We start from the raw sequence: 26,232 nt of genomic DNA on the forward strand, positions 1-26,232 counted from the left end.
GAAATAATCTATTTTATGGAATATTCATGGAGGAATGTTACCCAGGTCTGTATTCCTCCCACTACTCTGCATACTCAATAAATCCAAAAAAGATTTATTTAAATGATGATGATGCACAAAACGCTGTTTTAGGCTCTGAGAGAGATAGAAAATGAAGTGTGCCCCTGTCCTCAAGGGACACTGTTTTTATCCATTAGCTCAGTTAATTAGAAACTGATGATCCTCATTTTTACATGTATTTGACTTTTCTGAAAGAAACTGATTTTAGATACGTGGCCTTTTGAAGAGGGCCCTGTGTCCACGACCAGTACCTCAGTAGGTTTTAACTGATGATGGTGCCTTTTACTCTGGTAAAGACGTCACGTACTTTAAGTCAAGATGATGAAAGGTAAGCCTAGAATTCCTCTTATTGGGAAGTGTCCCCATATACCTCATGCACCATCTCTCTTCAGATTCCTGTTCTTTTCAGACATTTCCTTGGTAGTGGGCTTTGTCCACTGTGCCACGTTAAGCTTCTCTGTGGTGGATGTGCTGAAACAGGGCTTTAAATGTTGCTTGTGATGGCTCTTTGCAGGGCAGGGACCTAGTTTGGTCTTTCCGTCGCTGGCTTTTAGCACAATGCCTGGCCCACTCAAGTAAGCAAGCACTCAAGAGATGATTGTATATTGACTATATGATCTAAAAAGTGCTTTAATGTCTATAAAGCACATTAAATAAATTTTACATTCCTGTGAAAGGGCTAACTCTTTGTTCAGACTCTCAGAGAGACATTACTTGTGTCGGGGCATCCATTCTTGCTTTGCAGATTATTTCATTTTATAGGAATATCTGAGAGATCAAGCTATAGTCCATGTAGTATAGGTTACAGTTCAGTAATAGTACTTGTTCCTCATTTTCCTGGGGTTCATATAAAAAATAAAGGAAAAGGAATGAGACTTGCTATCCTTGGGAAGTAAACAACTTTGCCTTGGGCCTCTATACATCCCTGCTCTGTGTTAGGTGTGATATAGTAAAACTTAGTGTGATAATCTAACATATCCATAGCTGTTTTCTAATAATGATCAGGGAATGTTTCTTTGGTTTGAAAAGTATTTGTTGAGATGGTACACCTTTGAATAACCAGCTCTAAAGTCCCAGGAGGCAGCCCTTAGGGTTTGTTGGGTAGAGAGAGAATTAGACCTTAGGCCTTAGGGCTAAAGGCAACAGCCTCTGAATTGTCTCAAACAGATGGAGCCAAGGGATTGTGAGAGGTGCAATAATTCTGGAAAACATCTATAAAGCCCCATTGGGAATGAGAAGGGCCATGAGATGTCCTCAGAACTTTTACAACTCAAGGCCCCTTTTTTTGTTTTTGTTTTTGTCAGTTATTTTTAATAATTTTGTTAATTTTTGGATTGAATAACTATGTGCCAACATTGTGGTTGGTAGAAGAGTATTTACTGTTGTCGTGGTTAGTCGTGTCTGACTCTCTGTGACCCTGTGAACCATACTGTTCCTGGAGTTTTCTTGGCAAAGATACTGGAGTGGTTTGTCATTTCCTTCTCCGGTGGATTAAGACAAACACAAGTTAAATGACTTGCCCAGGGTTACACAGCTAGTAAGTGTTTGAGGCTGAATTTGAGCTCAGATTTTCCTGATTCTAGGTCTAACACTCTATCCACTGAGCCATCCAGCTGCCTGGAAAAGTGTATATATATGAGTAACAATATAAAATATGATTTCTCATCAAAGTGAGATATTAAGTGTGGCACAGGAGATTAGAGAATGGGGACTGACTCTTCATGGAAAAGGATGTAGGATTCACTTATCAGATGTCTACTTGGAAGCTTTTTTTTTTTTTAAACCAGACCTATGATTTCATTGGGATAGTGAACTCCTGGTGAGAAAACCCTCTCTAAAAATGTAGATCAAACCTGTCCAGCAGCTTATTATCATTCACAATCAATAAGCAGGTAGTAATCAGTTTACCACATGCTCACAGAAAGTTGTCTAGGGTAGTTCTCAAAATTTTGGTCTTGGGGTTCCTTTATTCTCTTAAAAATCATTGAGTTTCCCAAGGAACTTCTATTTATGTAGGTTATCTCTCTTGATATTTATTGTTTTGAAAATTAAAATGTCTTCATAGCATTATGAAAATAGTTTTGACTTGGCCGACTCCCGTAAAAGGGTCTTGAGGATCCCTAGGAGTCCCAGGCCCACACTTTGAGAATCACTGAGTTAGGGCAAGAGGTGAAGTGACTGAGAGCTGCCATTGGGCTAGGGGGTGGAGAAATGGCACCCAGGGATGCACAACAGGTACACATGAGAGACAGGATTTGAACCCAGGTTTCTTGACTATAAGGTCAGTTCTCCATTACACCACCTTGGTTCTTTGTACAAGAGAAAGAAAATAAGATGGAGGGTTGCCCCTGCCAATGCTTCCTTCTTGGTATATATTGGTTGGTAGAGGTGCCCCTGGAGTAGAGGGCATTTCTGAGCCCCTCCAGTAAAATGGCCTCGTCCTTCTTTCCTTGTCAAGCCGTTTAATTACTGTAGGCAGGTGTTCATATTCAGAGGATCACCATCAGGCAAAATGAACAAGGGAAAACCATTCCTTTGGTTAATATAATCTTTTTAGTCTGGATACCATGTGTGTTCAGTCTTTTTCAGTCATGTCTGACTCTTTGTAACCCTGTTTGGGTTTTCTTGGCAAAGACGCTGGAATGGTTTGCCATTTTCTTCTCCAGCTCATTTGACAGATGAGGAAATAGAGGTAAACAGATATAAGTGACTTGCCCAGGGTTTCACAGCTAAGCTAACAAGTGTCTGAAGTCAGATTTGAGCTCTTCTGACTCCAGGCCTGGTGCTCTACCCACTGTAACACCTAGCTGCCCCTGGGTACCATAGTACCTGATAATTACCACCTGATTTGACACAGATAGATGGAACAGTGGAGGGCACTCTGTACCTGGAGTTAATAAGAACTGAGTTCAAATCTGGCCTCAAACTTGTTAGCTGTATGATCCTGAGGGAGTCACTTCACCTGTCTACCTCAGTGTCTTCATCTATAAAATGGGGTTAAAAAGATCACCTATTATTATGATGGTAAATATGATGATATTCGTAAGGCACTTTGAAAACCTTGACGTGCTATATAAATGCTAGCCATTGTTGTCCATTTTAGTTATATTAATTACTATAGTAATTATAGTAACTATAGTAATTAATTCTAGAGGGAAATTCAAAACTTTGTTTCCCTAAATAAATCTATGTTTCCCTCTCCCTAAAGAAAATGGCCTATGATCCTACTGGGTGCCAACAGAGGTGACTAAGAAATTATACTGTGAGGATCCTACATTTGGCAAAAAGTTACTTTTTTCCTGGCCCATTTGCAAATGAGAAGTTGTGAAATAAGACCAAGTGATAACAGCTGTCACCAGTCACTGCTGGCCTGAAGGAACTCGGGGTTTTCTGGAGGCCTTGCCCTCTTACCAGTAGTGCTCTTGGCCAGAGCAGGGGTGAATCAGGGCAGATATTTAAAGCACACACCCAGCACAACCTTGCTTGCTCACTGTGGGTAGTAACCTGTACTTCTGTGCTCTTGCTAAAAAAAAAAATCCTTTGGTTGGTCCAACCAGATTATAAGAATTTAGTGTGTATGTCTTTAGAACTGGTTACTAAGTGAACCAACCCCAGCCCATGATGTGCATTGTTTGAGTATTCTTTTCAACATAAATTTCATTTTCTCTCTGCAGTTTTTCTGGTTGTGTGACTTTACCCTATCCGAACAAGCATCTAGATAGCTTGGTTCATACAATGCTGGGCCTGGAGTCAGGAGAACTTGAGTCCAAATCCAGCCTCACTTACTGGCTAGTTGTGTAATCCTGGGCAAGTTGCTTTACCCTGTTTGCCTCAGTTTCCTCATCCGTAAAGTGAGCTGGAGAAAGAAATGGCAAATTGCTCTAGTATCTTTGCCAAACTGGGATGGGGTCACGAAGAGTCAGAGATGACTGAGAAGTGACTCAGCAACAGTTAGATCAGTTTGTGAAAGGAATAAAGTGTAAGGAAACTAGAAAGTTAGGAAGGGGCCACATCCTGAAAGTCATCAAGGGTCAAACAAATATTTGTACTGTGTTGTTCTTGGAGGTAAATAAATAATCATTGAAGTCAATGAAATAGGGGGGTTAACATTGTCATACCTATACTGCAGGAAGATCATTTTGGCAGCTGATTGAAGGATGGATTGGAGCAGAGAAAGAGTTGAGGCAGGGGGATCAACATAAGGCTGTTGAAGTAGTAAAGGCAAAAGCTGATTAGGGTCTGAATTAGCACGCTGACTGGCTAGAGAGAAAGAGACAGATAGGAGAGATGTTGTTTGTAAAGGTAGAAATCGTAAGACTTGGCAGCAGATTGGATTCATGGGTGAGTGATTCTTGAAATTTTTGAATTCTGATTTTTGAGGATGGCACTGAGGTTGCCAGCTAGGGGGACTTTGAGGTACTGTGCCTAATGATAATAGGGAAGTTGGGAGGAGGGAATGATTTTGGAGAAAAAGATAATGTTTTATTTTGGAAATGTTGAGTTTGAGATGTCTACATGACATCTAGTTTGAAGTATCCAAATGGTAGTGGTTGATACAATATTGGAGCTCAGGAGAGGGGTTAGGGATGGAGGTAAATCTGGGAATTATCTGTGTAGAGATAATTGAACCCATGGGAGCTGTTGTGATCAGCAAGTGACAAAGTATACAAAGAGACTTCTCACAGCACATAGTAATACCTTTTCTTCAGAATTGGAGCTGCCTACCTTGGCTCCATAGGACCCTTGATGCTATCAATTTCATCCATCCTTTGTACCAGTGGTAATTTACCATTGCCATGTTCTCTATTCCTATAATAACCAGATATCGGAGGAGGAAAGCAGAGAATCATTCCATTTGGTGGGTTAGATCAGCTTACTATTATCATTTCATAGCATTTGTGATTGGAAAAAGGACCTTAAAGTTCATCTAGTCTATATTGTACCTGAAGCAGAAATACCTTCTACAATTTCTGATGAGTCATTCATTAAATATAATACTAACAGTGACAGAGAACTTAATCATCTCACAAGGTAACATTCCATTTTCAGACAGCTTTTTATTGCTAGTAAATTCTTCCTTTTCTTGAGCCTGGCTTATTATCTGAATTATAGAGTGATTCATTTTTTTTCCCCACTTACTGCTACACAGGCTAAAGCATACCTTAAATAGATTTTTAGCAATGGGCTCAATAGGATCTGATTTTTGTAGTGGTGTCTTGAGGGTGCATGCCGAGCAGTGGAGAGAGCCATCTTTATGTCAAGAAGACCTATGTTTATACCCTGACTTTGATATCTGCTAACTGTGACCTTGGTCAAGTTGCTGAATATGTCTACCCTTGGGCACAATCTTCAAGATTATAAATGGCAGAAAAAGTGTCTATCTGTATTGGGAGTGAGAGTTTCTTCATTGGCAGTTTCCTACTCCATTGAAATCACAGGTTTGCGCCAAAAAAAAAATTACCAGAAGAAGGAGAAGTCTTGCTAGTTGAACCCTTGACCGTTAGAAGGAGACTGAGTTAAGAGGAAAAAAGGAGCTCTTTCTATATTACTCTCTAAAACAAATATTGTTTGAGAGGAGCCATCTGGGCTGTCAAGATCTCCTGGTTTTGTAAGATATCCCTTTAGAGTGGGTGGAATACCATCACAGAATAACTTCCTTGCCCGTCCTGTTAGGAAGCACTTACCTAATTTTAGGTCTAGGGGTTGAGTACTTTTTTCTCACCAGTAGGAGAGAGAGTTGTTCTTGAAGAAAGCCAAGGAGCAATGATGTCATTCATTGCTGTTTTAAAACAAATAGACCATTGTGATCTGTTATACTCTATGAAGCACTTTCCCAGGGAGAGCCTTACTCTCCATGAATGAATTAGAGTTTTTAGAAGGGTGACTTAGCTCAGTCCTGGTAGGCTGAAGCTTAATTGTCACCTAGTGGCAGAGTGTGTCAACCAACCCTCCCACCCCCATCCCACTCCCTTTGAGGAAGCACTTCTTTTGGGGTCAGGATAGTAGCACTCACTAAATCCCTGGGGAGTAGTATATTTACGAGGAAATTCTATTTGTCCAGTTCGGCCAAGTAAATGAGCATTTATTGAGACATTGAGACATGAAATAGACCCTCATCTTGGGAAGTGTAGGGCAGCTAGGTTGTGCAGTGGATAGAGTGCTGGGCCTGTTGTCAAGAAGACTCATCTTCCTGAGTGCAAATCTGGCATCAGACATTTCCTAACTGTGTGACCCTGGGCAAGTCACTGAACCCTGTTTGCCTCAGTTTCCTCATCTATAAAATGGGTTGGAAAAGGAAATGGCAAACCACTTCAGTATCTTTGTCAAGAAAACCCCAAATGGGGTCGTGAAGAGTCAGAAACAACTGACAATGACTGAACATTAGGTAGCATACATTTTATAGATGGAAAACAGCATGGGCATACACAAGCATATGTAAAATAAATATAGGATAATTGATTGCATGAGGGGAGGGGAAGATAGTGCAGCTGGGGAGATCAGGAAAGGCTTCTGGAGGGTATAGCATTGAGAAGTAAGGAACAAGTTCATTCCAGGTATGCGGGACAACTATGTAAAGATCTGGGAAAAAAGCAAGGTAAGCTTGGCTGGACTGTAAAGAGCATGGAGGGCAGTCATGCTTAAAAAGACTTGAAAGCTTGGTTGGAGCCAGCTTCTAAAGGGCTGTAAATTAGCCAAAGTCATTTGTATTTGATCCTAGATGTCACAGGGAGCTCCAGGAATCTGTTGAGCAGAAGATGACATGGTCAGATGTGTGTGGCAGGAATCTCAGTTTGGCAACTGCTTTGAGGATGGATTGGACAGGGGGAAAGTGGAGGCAGTAATACCATTTAATTGGGAGGCTATTGCATAGTCTAGGTTAAAGATAATGAAAGCCCTAAATAGGATAGTGGCTATATGGGTAAAGAGAAGGGGTCAAAAATAAGAGAGATTGATTGTGGTGGCAGAAGCAGTAATAACTGGCAACTGATTGGATCTGTTGGGTGAGTGAGAGTGAAAAGTCAAGAATGATTTCAAAATTGTATACCTGGGTGACTGGAGAAAGCATTTTGGTTTTTGGGGAAAGATGAATTCTGTTTTAGGCATATTTAGTTTGAGATGCCTCCAGAGAGTTGGTGTTGTGGTAATAGAGCTCAGAAGAGAACCATATAAAGACGTGAGACATTTGAATAGAAATGGTCATTGAACCTGTGGGAGCTGATGAGGTCACCAAGGAGAGCAGAGGGCTCAAGATCCATCCTTGGAGGACCCCAACAGATAGGCGAGTGAATGATCATACAGCTAAGGAGACTGAGGAGTTGGAAGTACGAGAACCAAGAGAGATCATTAAAAACTCAAAGAGGAGAGAATAATCAGGAGGAGTGAGTCATCAGCAGGGTCAGGTGTTTCAGGGAGGTCAAGAAGGAGGAGAATTGAGAAGAGACTATTGGATTTGACCATGGGGATCATTGCCAGAAGCCAGATTTTGAGGGGCTGAGGAGAGGAAATGGAATATTTCCAAAGCTGTATAGACAGCTTTCTAGCTATAGGATGGTTGTTTTGTTTTTGTTTAAGAATGGGAGGGACCTGGGCATCGGACAGTGAGTCTGATAGTGACAGATTAAAGATTAGAATGAGAGAGGGAGAGAATGTTGTGACAATCCCTGAGTCAAAAGGAAGGGATCAACTAAAGGGGTTGGCCTTGGAGGAGGAATACAGGATGAAAAAATGGAAGTAGATGTAGATGAAGTGAGAAGAGGGAGCTGGTGGTCTAAGATAAGAGGTGAAGTCTTCTACTGCATGGATACAAGAGGCTTATGGAGAAACAGGAAGTTATGGGACCACAGCTATGGGGAGGAAAGTGTGAAAGTGAATCAATTAAGAATAAAATATTTGCTGTAGTGAGGGCCCGGTTGAGATTAGATAATATAAATTTATAGTGCATCCAATTAGTCTGATTTCATGAATTCCTAAGGAAAGAGATAGTGGGAGTAATCCAAGGTTGTTGTTATTCAGTCATTTTGTTCAGTTGCAGCCAACTCTTTGTGATGCCATTTTGGGTTTTCTTGGCAAAGATATTGCAATGGTTTACCATTTCCTTCTCCAGCTCATTTGGCAGATGAGGAAACTGAGATAAATGGGGTAAAATGACTTGTCCACAGTTATATAGTTAGCAAGTAGCTGAGGCCAGGTTTGAACTCAGGAAAATGAATCTTCTTGACCTCAGACCCAGGTGCTCTATCTACTGAGTCACCTAGCTGCCCCCGAGAGTTAGAGTTCGGCAAGACACGAGCCTTGGCAAGAAGGTAAAGGGTTCAAGAAGAGAGAGATGCTATGTTGACCTAACTGGTCAAGTGTGGGAAACAAGGAAGGTGAGTTCAGTGAGTGACAGATGGACTAGGTAGATGGACTTGCAAAATAAGTCAAATCATACAAAAAATCACAAATACACTTAAGCTATTTTGTTTTTTAAAAGGACATATTACATTTAATGAAATAATGACAAAAGGACCGTATTTCCTTGTGTTCATTTTCAATCTCCTTTTGCTTGGTTGTGTGTATATTTTGCCATTTTTTAAAAGTATGTCTTCTTTCTTCACTATGCATTCCCACATATAAGTGTGTATTCCTTTGTATTTTTCATATTTATTATTTTTATGGCATATTCAGTGTACATTGATATGCCATTATTTAGACAATCCCTAATTTCCCCAGTGGGGAAATTTCACAGTTTCCATTTTTATTTTGAGGTATGTGAGAAGCCTCTATCAATATTTTCTTATTGAGGGATCCATTTTTACCTTTTAATAACATCCTAAGGGTTGTAGCCCCAATAATGGTACCCTAGAGTTTGAGACAGGATACCACTTTTAACTCATCATTGTATTTTGCCAGATTGCTTGGCAGTTTTTTTTCCTCACCTTTCTTAAGACTTGATTTTCCTGCCTCTTGACTGTAGCATTCTTTTCACCTGTTTTTCTTTGTGACCAGTTATATTATTGCCTCTCTCTCCAAAATAAAACAGTTAATATTAATGACTAGAAATTCTATGAAATTTTAAGGTTTCTTTCAAGGATTCTTATAGCAACCCTCTGAGGTATATGCTATTATTAACAAAGAACTCATCCTGTCACGTGATGAGGAATGGGTTGGCCAGTTGATGAAGGTCAGGAACCCAAACCCATCAGTTCCCAACAGAATAGAAAACTTGAGGGCTGGGATTATTTTGTTTTTGTTATTGTGATCTCCATACTCAGCTACTCAGTGCAGCTACTGACCCTGGGGAGGTGCCTAATAGATGCTTATTAAATCGAATTGATTTGAATCTTATTACAGGTTATGGTCCCTTACTTCTCCTCGATTTGGATGCAAATCTACTTTCTTCTTCTTGTGTCTTTGTTGTCTGATTAATCCACACTTGGTAAAATTTTGCAGGAACCAGCTGTTGCATGTACCCTTGAAACATTATCAGGTGAACTGTTCTGATTGGCTGCTGAAGGTGATCTGCGGAGTGGTGGCCATCCGCACCGTCTACGCCTCACATAAACAGGCCAAAGCTTGCCTCATCTCCAGGATCAGCTGTGAACGAGCTGGTGCCCGGTTTCACATCCGGGGGGTGAATGATGATGGACATGTGTCTAACTTTGTCGAGACAGAGCAGGTAAGTGACCAGACCCGACTTGAGGGGCCAAGTGATTCAGTGCTTCTTGAGTAAGAAAGGACAAGACTCCCCCAAAGGCTTTTCCTGTATCTTGTTACCTATGTGGAGTTCTTTATCTTAATGCTCCCCCCTGCCCCCTACTCTGCTTTATCCTTATAATGGACATTCCTTGTGAGGGTCCGATGCCTGTGGTTTGTGTTGTGTGTTACCTTTTGCCTAGCTTTCCAGTTCTTCTCTCCAGGTGGAGAATGCAGCCCTCTGGTACCAAATGTTTTTTCTTTTCAAGTGTAGTTCATACAGAAAGAACTTCTACTCTTGATTCTCAGCAAAGAGTAGTTTTGACTCCGGATGGAAGGAAACAAATGAACCAGTTTGGTTTGATGCTGTTTTCTGAGCAACGATGGAGCAAATCGATATACCGCAAGAAAAGAAAATTATCTCATTTTTATTCTGGATTTTTTTTTGGCTTCATCTTAGAAGTAAAGTATGGCAGTTGGGAGTTGTGGAACCTGGGAGTAAGGGAGCAGTTGATTTCAGTGCCCATGGAACGGAACCATCTGTTTAATTTTCCATTGATCTTTCTTTTTTTTAAATTCTGTTCTCATTCCCAGGGATGCTGTTTACAACTCCTGCCTTTAGCTTAAAATCTGCAGGGTAAGTCTTTAGAAGAGACTATAAGACAGTGGCAAATGTAAGACAGAGGAAAGCTCTAATGAAATTCGCAGGTGGAATATTGTCATGGGTGACAATATCCAAGCACCCTATATTTATTTTGTGCCTGTAGGCGTTTTTATTGCTTCTCCCTCTCGTATGTGTGATTGAGCTGCTTCTTAGGAGGACTTTGGATAGTGTGAGAACAGGGTTTGTAAAAGAGAAAATGATTTGAGTAGTGCACAAGAAGACTTGACTTCTTGTCAAGCCCTGACTGCTTGTCTATAGGACTTTTCTGACCAAGGGATCCTGAACAGGTTTCTTTGGGCAATGAACCCCAGCAGAGAAGTAGTCATAATCTTGGAAAATGATATGATCTCAAGAGAAGATGTGTATTCTTGCTTTTAAAATTTACTTTAGAAGCAAAAGAGAGGCATGCGGTGAATAACCAGCTGCACTTGGAGCTAGGAAGATCTGGATTGGTCTTACCTTATTACATTTGACCTATATTAAATTTGATTGTTGGTTTTAGATAGCAAGATTCCATTCCTTTCAGGTTGATATCTATCCATTAATTCTTTCGGTCCATTTGTTCTACCAATTCTGAATGTATCTTATCAGTATTCTCAAACCCCAGCCTCCCCAGTCTCATTATCATTTCCACATTCTGCAAATTACTGAAGGCCAGATTTTCTGTGTCTTAGCCCAGTCTACTCAGAGAAGTCACACAACTGTGCTGACTGGGGTCTATTGCCAAATTATGTTAAGCAAGCTTACCTGGGTTCTCACTGCTATATGACAGTCCTTTTCTTTTTTCTCTGATTCCTCACTACACTTCCCACAGATGCTGTTCCAAATTTCTTCTTTTTTTTCCTCAAGCTTCCTACACCGCCACTAGCCTCCCTCTCAGCAGAAGACCTTAGCTCCTACTTTACTAAGAAAGTAAAGACCATCTGTCATAGACTCTCCTCCTCTATTCTAATCCTTACAACTACTCTAAATCGTCCCCTATTCTCACTTCCTTTGCTCCAGTCTTTGAGAAATAGTTGGCCATTCTCTTTGCCAAGAACAATGTCACATCCTCTGGGAACTTGCTCCTTTTTCTCCCTACTTTCCTCTATTATCTGACTATATGAGCCCATTTCTTCCCCATTCTTAACCTTCATAGCCTATATTTCCTTCCTTTCATTGTCAAACTCCTAGGGAATATCTTTTCCATATGTTTGCTCCTTACCCAGCCTTGAACCCTCTTTCAGGGTGGCTTCTGTCCCACCACTTTACTGAAACAGCTGTCTCCATGGTTACCAATGGTCTGTTAATTGCTAAATCCTATGGCCTTTTAGTCCTCATCCTCTTCGACTTTTCTGCAGTTCTGGATGCTGTTGACCCCTCCTTCTCCTAGGCAAGCTATTCTCCCTCAGCTTTTGTGATAATGGCTCCCTCCTTGTTATCCTTCTGTCTGTCTTGCCACTTGCTTCTTCCAGGTCTCAGCCTCTAACCACGGGTCCCTCAAGGCTTTGTCCTGGGCCCTCTTCTCTTTTTTCTCTGTCTCTCATTTATTTCATCAACTCCCATTCAGGTATGTCTGTGTAGGGAGAAGTATATATTTTGAACCAGAACTGGGATTTCATTAGTATAGAGAACTTCTGATAAGAAAATTCCCTTTACCAATGCAGGTCAACCTAAGCAGGAATCTAGTCTTAGAAATTTGCCCAAAGCACTAGGAAATTAAGTAATGAATAAATTTTTTTTAAATAGCTAATATTTATATGGGGAAGCTAAGTGGTACAGTAGATAGAATGCCATGCCTGAAGTCAGGAAGACTCATCTTCCTGAGATCAAATCTGACCTCAGATACTTTCTGGTTGTGTTACTGTGAGCACTTAACTCTGTTTGCCTTGGTTTCCTCATCCATTAAATGAGCTGGAGAAGGAAATGGCAAACCACTCCAATATCTTTGCCAAGAATATCCCAGATTGGGAGGAGGGAGGTCACAAAGTCAGACACGACTGAAGAACAATCTTTATATAGTGCCTACTGTGTGCTAGGCATTGTGTTAAGTGCTTTACAAACATCTCATTTGATCCTCACAACCCTGGGAAGTAGGTACTGTTATTATCCCCATTTTACAGATGAGGAAGATGAGGCCCAGAAATGACTTCTCCAGGATCATACAGACAATAAGTGTCTGAAGTAGGTCTTAAGCTAGGCCTTCCTGACTCTGAGGCTGGCTTCTCCATCCATGGTGCCATGCTGCTTCTTGCATATCTGTCTAACTCTCTTATTTCTCCTAAGATCCAGTTTCTACTGCCTACTAGACATTTCCACCTGGTTATCTTCCTCACCTAACTCATCCCTCCTCCAAACTTCTTTTTTTCTCTATTTTCCCACTATCCTTCGTGAGTCAGATTTGGAATCTTGTAAATCATCCTTGACTCTTTTCTCTTCCTTCTTCCCAGATTTAAGGTGTTGTAAGGTTTTGTCAATTCTTCCTCTCCATCTATCTCTTCCTTCACGCCCTCTTATGGTTCAGCCAAACAGTTCCACCTTTATCTCCCCAAAGTTCTCATTCTTCCAGTCCTTCAGTCAGGCTATCCCCAAGTTTGGATGTACCTTCTGACTTTTAGAATACTTAGCTTCCTTCAAAATTCAACTCTCTTCCCTATTTGTTAGTGCTTTGTGCCATTTCAAATTATATATCCAAATAATTGCTATATCCCTACTCCACCTCCTCATAAATAGAATGTAAGTTCTTTGAGGAGAGGGACTGGTTTCATTTTGTATTTTTATATCCATTGCCTGACTCACAGTTGGCACTTAATATATGCTTATTGACTTAAATTATATTTTCCTGATCTGCCAATCCAACCCTCGTCAAAAAAAGAAATGAAGTTAGTCTGATAGGACATATTTTGGATGAAGTTATGCTGGCTCACAGTACTGGTGCTTCCCATTCCAGATGCTTACCGAACTACTAATAATACATTTTAGGATTTTTGCCAGGAATCAAAGTCATGCTTACAGGACTATACTCTGAAGACTTCATCCTTTTCCCTTTTAGGAAAAAAAGTAGGATTTGAGACAAAACTGTTTCCCACCTCCAGTCCTGTAACATCTCCCCCATTCTCCACACTCTTTCTGTATTTTAGAACAGAGGTGTCAAACACGTATAGCTTTCAACACTTGGGAGTGAGGTCCAAACCACATTAAAATGTAATTGGCAAGTGTTTAACAAAATTAACATAAATTCAATAAAACATAGATAATGTTAATACAGGATTTTCTAAGTCAATATGTCACCCACAGGGAACCTCATGTGCAGCTTACTGGCCTTCATTTCTATTTGAGTTTTGACCCCACTGTCTTGGAATATCAGGTGGTCTAGGCCAGATGGCATAAACCCATTGGGAGCATCTAGGGGCCAGTTCAGTATCTCTCTTCTCTTGTTTCTCAGTTCTTTTGACCAGTTTTGTCTCATGATGGACTTTCCAGTCTAAAAAAGATCATTCTTCTTGGTAGAGAAAATAGAAATGAAATGAGAGTTGAATAGTTCTCCCTCCTTTTATCCAATCTGAGCAGCATTTCTAGTCCTTCTTCCATCTTCGGCTTACTCCGTATATAGTGCTTTAAAAAAAATAAAAGGTCCTTTTTGTGATCTTTAGCATACTTTGGCTGAGTGCTAAGCAAGCAACATTCCTGACACTGTTGTTATGAGATACTTGTATTCGTCCTCCCTTACCTGCCTTCCTTCCATCTTTTGCATGTGGCTTTTAAAAATCACACTTGATCAGTGAGTTGACATTTCTCTCTTTTCTCCCTCTCTGGAATTATTTCTTTTTGTATCATCTGAATTTTGTTCTTAAGAACATGCGTTATCTCACTTGTGTCAGTTTCCTTTGTCAAATATTAGGCTCCAGGATCCTATATATTCTCTGTGATCTTATAAGCTCTCAGAAATCTGCTCTCCCTAACATTAGGGTTATAGGAGACTTGTAAGTCTCTGTTTTCAGGCAGTTGGGGGAAAAAATTCTCTTCCCTTCCCTCTTTCTTTCCAAGTCAATGAGATGAAATGGTCTTTTCCTTTCTAGTGTCTGGTCAACTCATTATCTTTGGACATCTCTTTTCCTAGGAACTCTTATTAATTATGTGGATACCCATTCTAAATAACTTTTTTTTGCTGTTTTCTCAAAATGTAAGTAGGTACGTGGGTCATCTTTTTCTAAAATGTAGAAGAAGAAGGCAATATTCTTAGGAGATGATTCTCCTAAGATTAGCTGCAAATCCCTGCTGTTGCTGATTTTGGCAGGAGAGTACTTATTCTGTGTATCAGTATGAAAGTACTTCATGCTTGTCCAGTACTTTATAAATATTACTTATTTACCTTAGCCAATTTGGCCCTCCCATCAGTCCTCCTAGGGGTAGGTAGTGTGAGCATTTTTATCCAGTCAATATCATTCTAATATTACATCCTCAATGTCCTGCCTAAGTACCACAATGTGTAGAACCTTACCCAGGCAGCATGGTATAGTACAAAAAGCACAAGATTTAGAATCAGAGGACCTGGGTTCAATTTCCAGCTCTGCCTTGTGACCTTGGGCAAGTCACTTCATCGTTATGGGCTCACTTTTCCTGAAGCTACAAATCTCTTCTATTAGTAAGGGCTTAATATGAGCTTGTTGATTGACTGATAAAAAAGGAGGAAACTGAGGCCCACACATTCCAGTACTTACCTTAAGATTATATAGTTAGTGAGTGATAGAACTGGGACTCAAGGCTAGGCCTTCTGACCTCCCAGTTCAGGACATAGCACATCACATCACCCCACCCTGCATTTCAGCTATTCGCTTCACCTTTTATGTTTTAAAAAAAAAACCTTTGCAAAAATTAGAGCATGTACCCGTTGGCTCTGTACCCTTCAGACTGTTGAATTTTTCACTTCCTGCGATGAAGCTATTCTGATAATTAATTAGGGGCTTCATTCTGGCCATTAGCAATTGTTTGAGCAGCAAGGTTGCCAGTCATTGTCTGGGCTATACCTAGTGAGAACAAAGGGAAATGAGGCTAGACTTATATAGCTGGTATAGAACAAAAACCTATATTTATACTGCCTACATTCATTTCTTTAGAACCATGCTTTCCAAATGGATTTCTGGAGAGTTCTCCAACAAGCGATTGGCCTTCTCTACCTTCTATGTCTTATGAATAGGAGTCCTCCTGGGCATGGAGGCAAGTACATGGGTCTGTTTTATGTCCTGCATTTTAGGGAAGAATTGGCTTTGCCTAAAATAGAATAAAAAACTGTATTCTGATTCCTAGCATCTCTCCTTTTTTCAGATGAAATTACTTGGAAATACTTATGCACAACTGAGGTTGGCTTTTCCAGGTAATTAATCACTACCACCTCGATGATTCTTGACATTTTTAAGTGGGAGAAATGTCAGGCCTTGAAGCTGCTCTGATTGTGGGGGCAGCCAGCCAAGCCAGCAGGTTGAAAGCAGCTGCTTGATTGGGAGGACCAGTGCCGAGGCTGTGGTGGGAGGGAGGATTGCAGTCGGAGCTTCCTCTGCAGTAGCTGGTACCTCCCAGTCACCCAAGCTGGAAATCTGGAGTCATCTCTGTTTCCTCCCTCTCTCTCTCTGATCCCCCACCTCTAGTCCTGGATTGTGATTGTGAAGCTGATTTTTTTATAAATCCAAGTGTGAGGCTTTCTGAGTTTTTGGTTTATTTGATAAGGATTCTCTAATGGGAATCTTCTGAAATACTTTTGGGCAATAATCTTCTAGAAGTTGCCCAAACTCTCCCCATTTTTCTCATGAACCACTATGGATTCACATGCAGCATTTGGCTTCAGATGACTCTCTCCTGAAACTCCTCTAATCTTACCATTAGGACTATTAGGTGACAATTCATTGCCATTCATTCAAGAGTCATTTATAACCATTGTAGAGGTGCATATTTCACTCACCATATTTTGTAATACGCAGACTTGAAACCTCTTTTTCCTTCTGCATTTAAGCAGTTGCCAAGTCTTGTCAGTTCTTCCTCCATCATCTCTCACCCTGTCCTCTTCTCTCTGCTTGAGAAGCCACCACCCTAGTCCAGATCCTTATTACCTCCTACTTGTATTATTACTGCAATAACTTCCTAACTTGTCTCTCTACTTCCAGTCTCTCCTTTCCATTGCATTCTTCACAGAGCTGGCAAAATAACGATCCTTAAGCATGGGTCACTTCCTTGCTGAAACATCTCTAGTGGCTCCTTCTTTTCTCTAGCTTAAAATAAAAACTCCTAAACCATGGCACAGGAAGCCCTTTATAGCCTGACTCCAGCCTTCCCTTCCAGATTTGACTTCCCTTTACAATCCAGCCCAACAGTAGCTAAATTGATATAGCCCTCAGTCTCATTCTGCCATCTCTTGCCCCAGTCCTATGCCCAGCTCACTCTTTCTCCTCATCTCTGCCTGTCGATATTCTCCTTCAGTGTCTACCTCCTCCATGAAGGCTTTCCTGATTCAATCTCACCCCTACCCCCTGGTAAAAGTCATCTCTCCATGCTTACATTTTCTTCCTAGTGTTTTCTGTCCATCTCTTGCTCCTCTTCCACCCGTGCCAAACATGTTCTCTTTTCTCTGCCCCCTATCCAGCACTTACCAGTGCCTGGCACATAGATGCTACATAATAATTATTGAATAGAGATGCGATGGAGAGGAAATGCTGCTGGCCTAGAGGAACTGGAACAAAGAAATGTTTTTGCCTCTCCCCTCTTGGGGCTGTTCAGAAAAACAGAGTGAAGGCTTTGAACTTGAAGACCTCTGCAGTCTTTACTCAGACCGACATTCATTAATCATTAGGAAGCATAATTCCTGTAGTAAACTCATAGTAGATGGCTGACTAATTGTCTATGAGGTAATCTTTGGACCCAGTGACTGAAGAAAAGGGTATGTATTTGCTTTTTTTGTTTATTTTTTAAAGGAGGATGGTACATTTAATAGGTTAATGTGCTCACTTGACTCCTTTCCTGAATTAAATGCCCAGGCTTTCCAGAAAAAGAGAGGACTCTTTCCCCTGTTCATTTTTTCTTAAAGGGAATAAAGTTAGTCCCAGCCTGGAAGCTTGCATGTGTGTGTGCGTGAATGTAGCCTTCCTTTGCTTCCTTCAGAGCTGTACCTTTACAGCTCTGAAGTGAATCACATCTGGTGGGCTGGTTTACAGCGATGACTCACCCTGGAGACACAAAATGGAAGAAAAACCCTCAGCCTACCCCCGCCAAAAAAAAAAAAAAAAAAAGACCAGAGCTTAACATCAGGTTTGTTTGGGTTTTTAAGATAAAGTTCCTGATTAATTTTAGGGTCATTGTGATATCTTAAAAATTACACACCAGTAAAGAAAGATTTCTAAGACCTCTCTCACTGGGATGTCAAAGTTATATAAAAATCACCTTAGTTTATGAGCCAGGCAAAAGTAGCCATCTCCTTTCATTCCTATGGCTCTGTTCTCGTTTTTTAATTCTTTAATTCTAGGCAAGACACTGATGGAGAAAACAGCATTTTTTTCTTGGAGGAAGTCAAACTCTCCTGATTCCACTCATTAGCAAGTGGCATTTCCATAGACTGTGCCCCCTGTAAGGGCTTTAACTGACTTGTAATTAATTTATTTTTGTCCCCTTTGCTCCCAACCTCCTAGCAGAGTAAAAAAGTTTGAAAACAACCATCAAAATGTTATTCTTTTTTGAGCCCTAGTATCAGGCCCCCAATTTATTCCTTCCTTTTGACTTCTGAAACTTTTATGAATATGCTTTTTTAAAACCTTGTGTTCAGATATTCAAATCTACAACAATAAATATAAATTAAAAGTCATTGTGGATAAATTATAAAAGTGCAGAGAGCATTTTGAAACTCTTTCCAATTTTAATTGAAGGAAAAATATTTTTGCTCTTCTAGAACTTAAGGGAATGTTTTTGTGCTTCTAACAAGGCTGTACTTGGGCAAGGCTGATTTTTTTTATCTGTACTGCTTACTTTGGGGCTAGTCTTCATCAGTCAATATCACCCTGAAATAGCTCAAATTTTACATACACCTATACGATAGAAGTCACTCCCACAAATAAGTATAGCCGCCAACACTATAGTATGAATTAAAGGCTACAGAAAGTCCTATGTACCTATACGTCTCTTTTTCCCTGTAGGACTCACTCATAAGTGAGTCTCCCTCTAGAGCACCCTATTATATTACAAATGAATTAGAAATTAAAAGTCCCCTAATTAACAATGAGTATCAGTTGATTAGATAAGGATAGTCCTCTTGGAATTTAATGTTGGGAGACTTTGCTGGTATGGGATAAGCTATGAAAATGAACCCACCTTCCTCTGGATGGGCCCTGTGGTCAGCCAGGAGGCAGCATTAAGCTGTTGGTAATATATTTTTCAAACTTCTTCTCAATTTTATTAAGACTGGCCCAGTCTGTTGTCTTGGCTAAGGCAGAACTTAGGTTAATGTTGGAGGCAGAGAATGACTTAGCAAATTTCATTAGAGCCTGCATTGTTTTCCCCTAGAGAAGGGTGATAGTTGATTGTTTCAGTGAGATCTGTAATTGGGTAGAAATGTTGCCCAGAAGAGGCTTTCCCAAGAAATATAGAGTCTACAATTCACACACCCTTGAGATGTTTAAGCAATTAATGACTAATGACTTAAATAAGGAGAGGCAGTGTGGTATAGTAGGTGGAAAGCTGTCCTCAGAGTAAGGAAGACCTAGGTTCAGGTTCAGCCTCATGCCAAATGAATGTATGGCTCAGATCTACAGTGGTAGAAGTTTCCTCATCAATGAGTTATTTGAGTTGTGCCCAACTCCTCATGATCCCATCTGGGGTTTTCTTGGCAAAAGATACTGGAGTGGTTTACTGTTTCCTTCTCCAGCTCATCTGAAAGATGAGGAAACAGGCAGACAGGGTGAAGTGACTTGCCCAGGGTCACACAGCTAAGCTAGTAAGTGTCTGGGGCCAGATTCGAACTCAGGAAAGTGAGTCTTCTTGACTTCAGGCCCAGCTCTCTCTGCACTGCCCCACTTAGCTCCTAGAGATTTCCCTGCTTCAATATATATATGTATATATATATATAAAACACACACACACACACACACACACATATATAATATGCTCATAAATCTAGAGGTGGAGAGGGCTTTAGAAAATGCTAACAAAGTTGCTACGAGTTCTCCCTGTTACAAATACCAGCAAATTTACTTTAATCAAAGTGCTTCCTACCTCAGGTAAAAAGATAAGAGTGTTGCTAGGAGGGCCCAGGGCCCAGGTGCATGTAATTCCCATAGTCCAGGGAAAGTCTACCATCTAATTTTCAAATCTTCCCCTGAAAACAATTACTAATGCATGGGTGATCTGAGTATGGTCTAGCTCTCCATGGAAAGCTACAGTGTAAGGTAGCACAGGGGGGTAAGAAATGGAAAGGACTCACTGCATCACCCAGCCCTGTGCCCTGCCAAGTCAGGCTCCAGTTACCTAGATAAAAGAGTGTCCGAGGGAGCTCAGCGACCTTTTGCCTTGTGCTTTTCAGGGCTGTACTTTTTGTTCTTAATCTTTTGTACTGCTCCACATAAACTGGGAGTTGATATGCCACAGAACAGTCAGGTGGGAGAAAAGTATTCTGTTTCTAGGTATTAGCCTAGTAGTGCCTTCTGGAAATCTCACAGTGACAGGCACATTAACTGATATATATAGATATAGATGTGTGTGTACATGTGTATGTACACACATATGTGTAAGCATGCGTTTGCTGTGTAAGCATGCATTTGCTGTGGATCAGTTGTAATCAGCACTTCATGGCCCTATTTGAGGATTTCATGGCAAAGATTCTGGAATGGTTTGCCATTTTCTTCTCCAGCTCGTTTGACAGATGAGGAAATTGAGGCAAACAGGGTCAAGTGATTTGCCCAGGGTCACATAGGTAGTTAATAACTGGGGCCAAATTTGAACTTGGGTATTCCTGACTTCAGGCCTGGCACTCTATCCATTGTACCACCTAGATGCCCATACATACATACATACATACAATTTCCATCTGTAATGTTTGTTTGTGTGTATGTATATGTATGTGTGTGTAGTACATGGGGCTACTTGTCATGTTCCTTTTCCATATATATACACACAGACATACATGCATATACACACATTCATATATGCATGGCATATGTAAAGAGAGACATAATTCATATATTTGTATGGTTCTTTTTCATTTATAATATTTATATTTTTGTGTATATGTGCATGTATATACATGGTAATTGTGCATATATAATATAGATAACATTACATATTACAGGCCCACAATATACATCATGTATTACATGGGATCAATATTGTCAATGTGTGATGTCTATGATATATATTATATGTTTAAGGATAGGGCTATATAAAATAAGGGGGGATAAGTCTACAGTACGTATATGGGGCTGTTTGTCACAGCCCTTTTCCATCTGTAATATTATATATAATATGTATGTGTAACATACATATTATATATATATTTTAAATATAGAAATACTTCTGTATTATGCTATATAATGGCAGAATATTAACAATGTATTTAGATAAGTAATGTATTTCTAACAAATTATAAATATATTATAAATAAATATGATGTGTATACACATATAGTATGCATATCGTATGTAATGTTATAGATGGGGAAGGGCCCCATACTATGGCTTTCCTGTGGTCATCTAGAGCACGCTTTCTTAGTCTTTGCTGGCACTGTGATGAAGCCTATGGACCTTTCTCAGAATAATGTTTTTAAATGGATCAAACATACTAGGATTATAAAGGAAACCAACTGGTGAAAAAGAGTTATCAAAATATTTTTTAAAAACAAGCCCACAGACAGCAGGTTAAGAACCCCTGATCCTATACCTCTGCTTTTTGGATATGGCGTGTTTTTGAAACATTTTGTTTCCTTTTTAAAATATCCCTTTGTTAAGAGCATGGGGATAAAGGCTATAAGAGCTAGAAAAGTTCTCATTTGTGTCTAATGGTAGCCATGGGGGGGAGAGAGGAAAAAAAAGAAATTTCCATGATAATTTTGTTGTATATTTGAAAGGAATAGCCAGTTGTCCATAGATTTGCAGTTTCGTGTGCAGTCACCTTTTTGATTGTGCTATATTATAGAAATGCTTGTTTTATTCCATACATTAAAAGTAAAATAAATTTTTTTAAAAATCTAAGTTAATCCCCTTTTTACAAATAGGAAATAACTATTTGCCCATAGTACCATGAAGATCTTGCCAAAGTAAAAATAAAGACTTGACAAGGAATTTATTTAAATGTGCAATGATAGGAATATTGCTTCCATTTCTAAAACAATGAGAGGTGTTACTGGAATTTTCATGGAGGGCATTCAGGACATAATCAGTGGAGTGAATGGGGCTGAGAAGCAGGGAATGATGGTGTTTAGATCCTGGACACAAACTAGAGCCATCCTCCGAAGTCATAACCTAAGGGAGGTTGCTTGTTAGAGTGTGGAGTCCTGCTCTTGAGACAGGTTCCACTAGGAGGCAAATTGAAAGCAAGCATGCTACCCTTTGCCCCTCTGCACGGGGCAGTACGGTGAGGAACCAACCGAACTGTGTCAGACTAGACTGGGCTGAAATCAGCTCCCTGTTCGTCTCTCAGGTTTCATGTCTCAAGCCACAGTATCTGGTTGCAGAGCCCTGGGACGTTCAGTTTCATTGAAGAATATCTTTCCCTTTCTGTTTGCTTGTGACTACAGACGATTTACATGGATGATGGCGTGTCGTCTTTTGTCCAGATCAGAGGCTCAGTTCCACTGTTTTGGGAGCAGCCAGGGCTTCAGGTAAGTAATGAGGAAATTTTTTGACCCTTCATTTCATTTATCCTTTCACCTAACCTGCCTGCTTTTCAAACAAACAAAAAATCTTTTAGTAGCATCATTTCTGACTTTTCTCTTGACCTAAAATGTCTCTGAGTCAGTGTTATTGAACTAAATGTTTCTTGGATCTTTAAAAGATTACAGAGATAAAAATGTAGATAGTCTATGTATCTAAATAATATCTATGTGAAAGAATTGCTCTATAATTCCCTATTATAAAACTCAATTTATTAAATAATGTTTTTTCTTCTTCATTGATGACCAGGATACATTGAAATGCCTTCTCTGCTATTTAAGTGAATAGTCATGCATTCTGTCTTGGATGTTATAGGATAGCTTATACTACAAGGACAATCCTAAATTCCAGTTTTTCCAAAACAACGATCAGGGCTTTTGCTTTTCTTAATAGCTATGACTTAATATCCGCAGCAAGAGTGAGTGGTATCTTTTGCCCACTTCTTGTGGGGCTTAGACTGACATACAGTAGGTCTGAGGTTAAGGGGCTTCCAGAAACCTATGAGAATTTCATACTGATCTTTCCTATGATTACTAAAAATATACGCTGTCATTTGAAACCTTGGCCACTGACCGATGCTAGAGATATTTCAGTTATGTCTATCTCCCTGGAAGAGATCTATGTGTGTGATGTTAGGCTCCAAGAACACTTTGGTCATCGAGGACATGACATGCTGACTTACTCAATGAGCTCTCCATTGAGGTGGATGCTGAGCCCGACTAATTTGGGATCTCAGCAGGAAGGGGAAATGATCAATGGAAAGACTGAATTCCCTGTGGAAATCAGGTTGCAAAATTTGGGAGTGGTGATCATGAAATCTTCTAGCTGGAAGATTTCTTCTTAAAGTCTCTTCTAATCCAGTCTCCTACACAGTGTAGGAATCTTCATAGCAGCAGCATCCCTAACTTTTGGTCATCCAGGCTCTCTTTATAAACTTCTAGTCTGGAAGACTTTCTAGTAACAGGAAACTCTTTGTCCATTTCAGTGTTAGTTATAATCATTATACAGTTTTCCTTATAATTAAAAGAAAATTTGCTTCCCTGTAACTTGCATGTGTTGATCCGACTTTGTTCTCCAGAGGTACTCAGAATATTCAGTCTTTTCCATTAAAACTTTTAAAATCTTTACAGATTCCTTTAACAACCTCTTTGTTTGTTTGTTTGTTTGCTCTTTTGCCTTATCCAGGCTAAACATCCTTAGCTCCTTCAGTTGTATTATCATCCTGTTGAAATTTCAGACCCTGTGCCTGTCTGGTTCTTGACTAGTTGAAAATATGGTGTCCAAGCTTGAACATCCAATAGTCCACATGCAGGTTGACCAACTCAGAGGAAAATGAACTGTGCTCTTTGATGTAAACATTGTAAGCAGACAACTTAGAACTTTGATTCATTAAGCTTGTTTGTTGACTATTCCCCCTCCTCCCCATGAAACTTAAATAACTTATGAAGGTTTCATAGAATCCTAGAATTGGAAGAGAATTTCGAAGACTGCTCTGTTCTAACCCCAACCTGAATCTTTTTTTTTTTTTTTTGATTTCATGTATTAATTTTTGTTGATTTTTTTTTATTTTTTTAATGTTTAACAATCACTGCCATACAATTGCGATTTTATCCCTCCCCACCCACCCCCCACTACCTCCCTCCCTCCCCACGACTGCATACAATTCTGTATAGATTCTACATATACTTTCCTATTGAGTATATTTTCACTATAGTCATGCTATGTAGTCAGACTAAGATAAATGAAAGAATCCGTATAACAAATCAGAACATGATACACAAACAGATACACATACACAAACATGATCTGCTACATTATGTGAGTGACTTCCATATTTCTCTCTCTGAGTGTGGAAGGCATTTTGCCTTGAGGTCCACCATTGGGATTTTTTTTTTTTTCAGAAGTTCTTGTGTTATTACAAAAATCTAGGTCTACCAGAAAAAACTCTCACACACTGTGGTTGTTGCTGTGCATAAAGTTCTCCTGGTTCTGCTCCTTTCACTCAGCATCAGGTCATATAAGTCCTTCCAGGCCTCTCTGAAGTCTTCTTGTTCATCATTTCTTATGGCACAATAGTACTCCATTACATTCATATACCATAATTTATTCAGCCATTCCCCAATTGATGGACATCCCCCTGACTTCCAGTTTTTGGCAACTACATAGAGTGCTGCTATAAATATTTTTGTACATGTGGGACCCTTTCCCATTTTTATGATCTCTTGGGGATATAGTCCTAGTAGCGATATTGCTGGGTCAAAGGGTATGCACATTTTTGTAGCCCTTTGGGCATAGTTCCAAATTGCTCTCCAGAATGGTTGGATGCGCTCACAGCTCCACCAACAATGAATTAGTGTTCCAACTCTCCCACATCCTCTCCAGCATTTATCATTTTCTTGTTCTGTCATGTTTGCCAATCTTATGGGTGTGATGTGGTACCTCAGAGTTGTTTTGATTTGCATCTCTCTAACCAATAGTGATTTAGAGCATTTTTTCATATGATTATAGATAGCTTTAATTTCTTCCTCTGAAAATTGCCTGTTCATATCCTTTGACCATTTATCAATTGGGGAATGACTTGTATGATTATACATTTGGGTCAGTTCTCTATATATTCTAGAAATGAGGCCTTTATCCCCGAGCTTAGCTGTAAAAATTTTTTCCCAATTTACTACATCCCTCCGGATTTTGGTTGCATTGGGTTTGGTTGTGCAAAAACTTCTCAGTTTAATGTAATCAAAGTTATCCATTTTGCATTTCATAATGCATTCTATCTCTCCTTTAGTAAAGAATTCTTCCCTTCTCCATAGACCTGATAAATACACTATTCCTTGCTTCTCCAGTTTATTCATGGTATCAATCTTTATACCTAAATCATGTACCCATTTGGACTTTATTCTTGTGTACGGTGTCAGGTATGGGTCTATGCCTAATTTCCGCCACACTGTTATCCAGTTTTCCCAGCAATTTTTATCAAACAATGAGTTCTTATCCCAGAAGCTGGGGTCCTTGGGTTTATCAAACCCCAACCTGAATCTTGATACAATATCCCTGACAAGTGACTCTCCAGCCTCCCTCTAAACACTTCCAGTGGAACTCATTAGCTTTCTCTTTGAAACAAAACAAAGACAAAAATACTTTGTTGATGCCTTTTAGCTTTATCTCAATCATTTCTCACCTCCACCCCTTCAAACTTGCAATATAAATACTGACAGTATAGAAAAAATGCTGTCCTAGAATTCAGCCACTTGTTTCATTTTCTCTCTTGTAGGACCTTCATTGGTTTTTCCATTCCTGAGTTCAGTTTCCTTTTGGTGATCTATTTACTTACACAATTGTAGTTGTTATCTATAGCGTTCTGTGTTGTTCGTACTCATTTGCTTTATACCAACTACACAAACCTTTCCATTTTTCTTTGAATTCTTCATATTTGACATTTTTTTCAGCACAGTAATAATACATCACTTTCATATACCATAATTTTTTCTACTATTCCCCAATTGGTGGATATGTATTCTTTGCTTCTAGTTCTTTGCTACTATAATACACTCCATTAAGGGGATTGTTTTTGGTTTTATTGGGCCTTTATTGCTGTCTTTAGCTTCTCTGTCCGGTAATGGGATTTCAGGGTCAAATGATGTCGTCAATTTTCTAGAATAATTCCAAATTGAAATCCAGAATGGATTCAATTGCTTAATAGTTCCACCAATCATGCATGAATGTCCTTGCACATCCCCTCCAGTATTGACTATCTCCATCCCATTTTTCATCTTTGTCAACATGCAAATAGTAAGATTTCAAAGTTGTTTCGTTTTAAGTAATTTGGAACTTGTTTTTAGGTGAACATTTGTAGTTAGCAAATCCTCTTTTGAAAACTCTGTATCCTTTGATCACTTATTCATTGAAAAGTAGCTCTTAGTGTTATATCCCCTATATGTATATTTAATATTTTTA

General features: G+C 39.7%; 1 protein-coding gene across 3 annotated transcripts in view; it reads left to right on the forward strand.

The window, feature by feature from the left end:
* Positions 1-26,232, forward strand: part of SYNJ2 (synaptojanin 2) — a 139,630-nt gene that overhangs the window by 47,126 nt on the left and 66,272 nt on the right. For all 3 annotated transcript variants that reach the window (XM_072643790.1, XM_072643788.1, XM_072643789.1), the window contains 2 exons: positions 9,493-9,718; positions 22,143-22,226. In XM_072643790.1, coding sequence (XP_072499891.1) covers positions 9,493-9,718; positions 22,143-22,226 — 310 coding nt within the window. The remainder of the gene's footprint in view (positions 1-9,492; positions 9,719-22,142; positions 22,227-26,232) is intronic.

Source organism: Notamacropus eugenii, chromosome 2 (genome assembly GCF_028372415.1).
Source record: "Notamacropus eugenii isolate mMacEug1 chromosome 2, mMacEug1.pri_v2, whole genome shotgun sequence".
In the NCBI taxonomy this organism is placed as follows: domain Eukaryota; kingdom Metazoa; phylum Chordata; class Mammalia; order Diprotodontia; family Macropodidae; genus Notamacropus; species Notamacropus eugenii.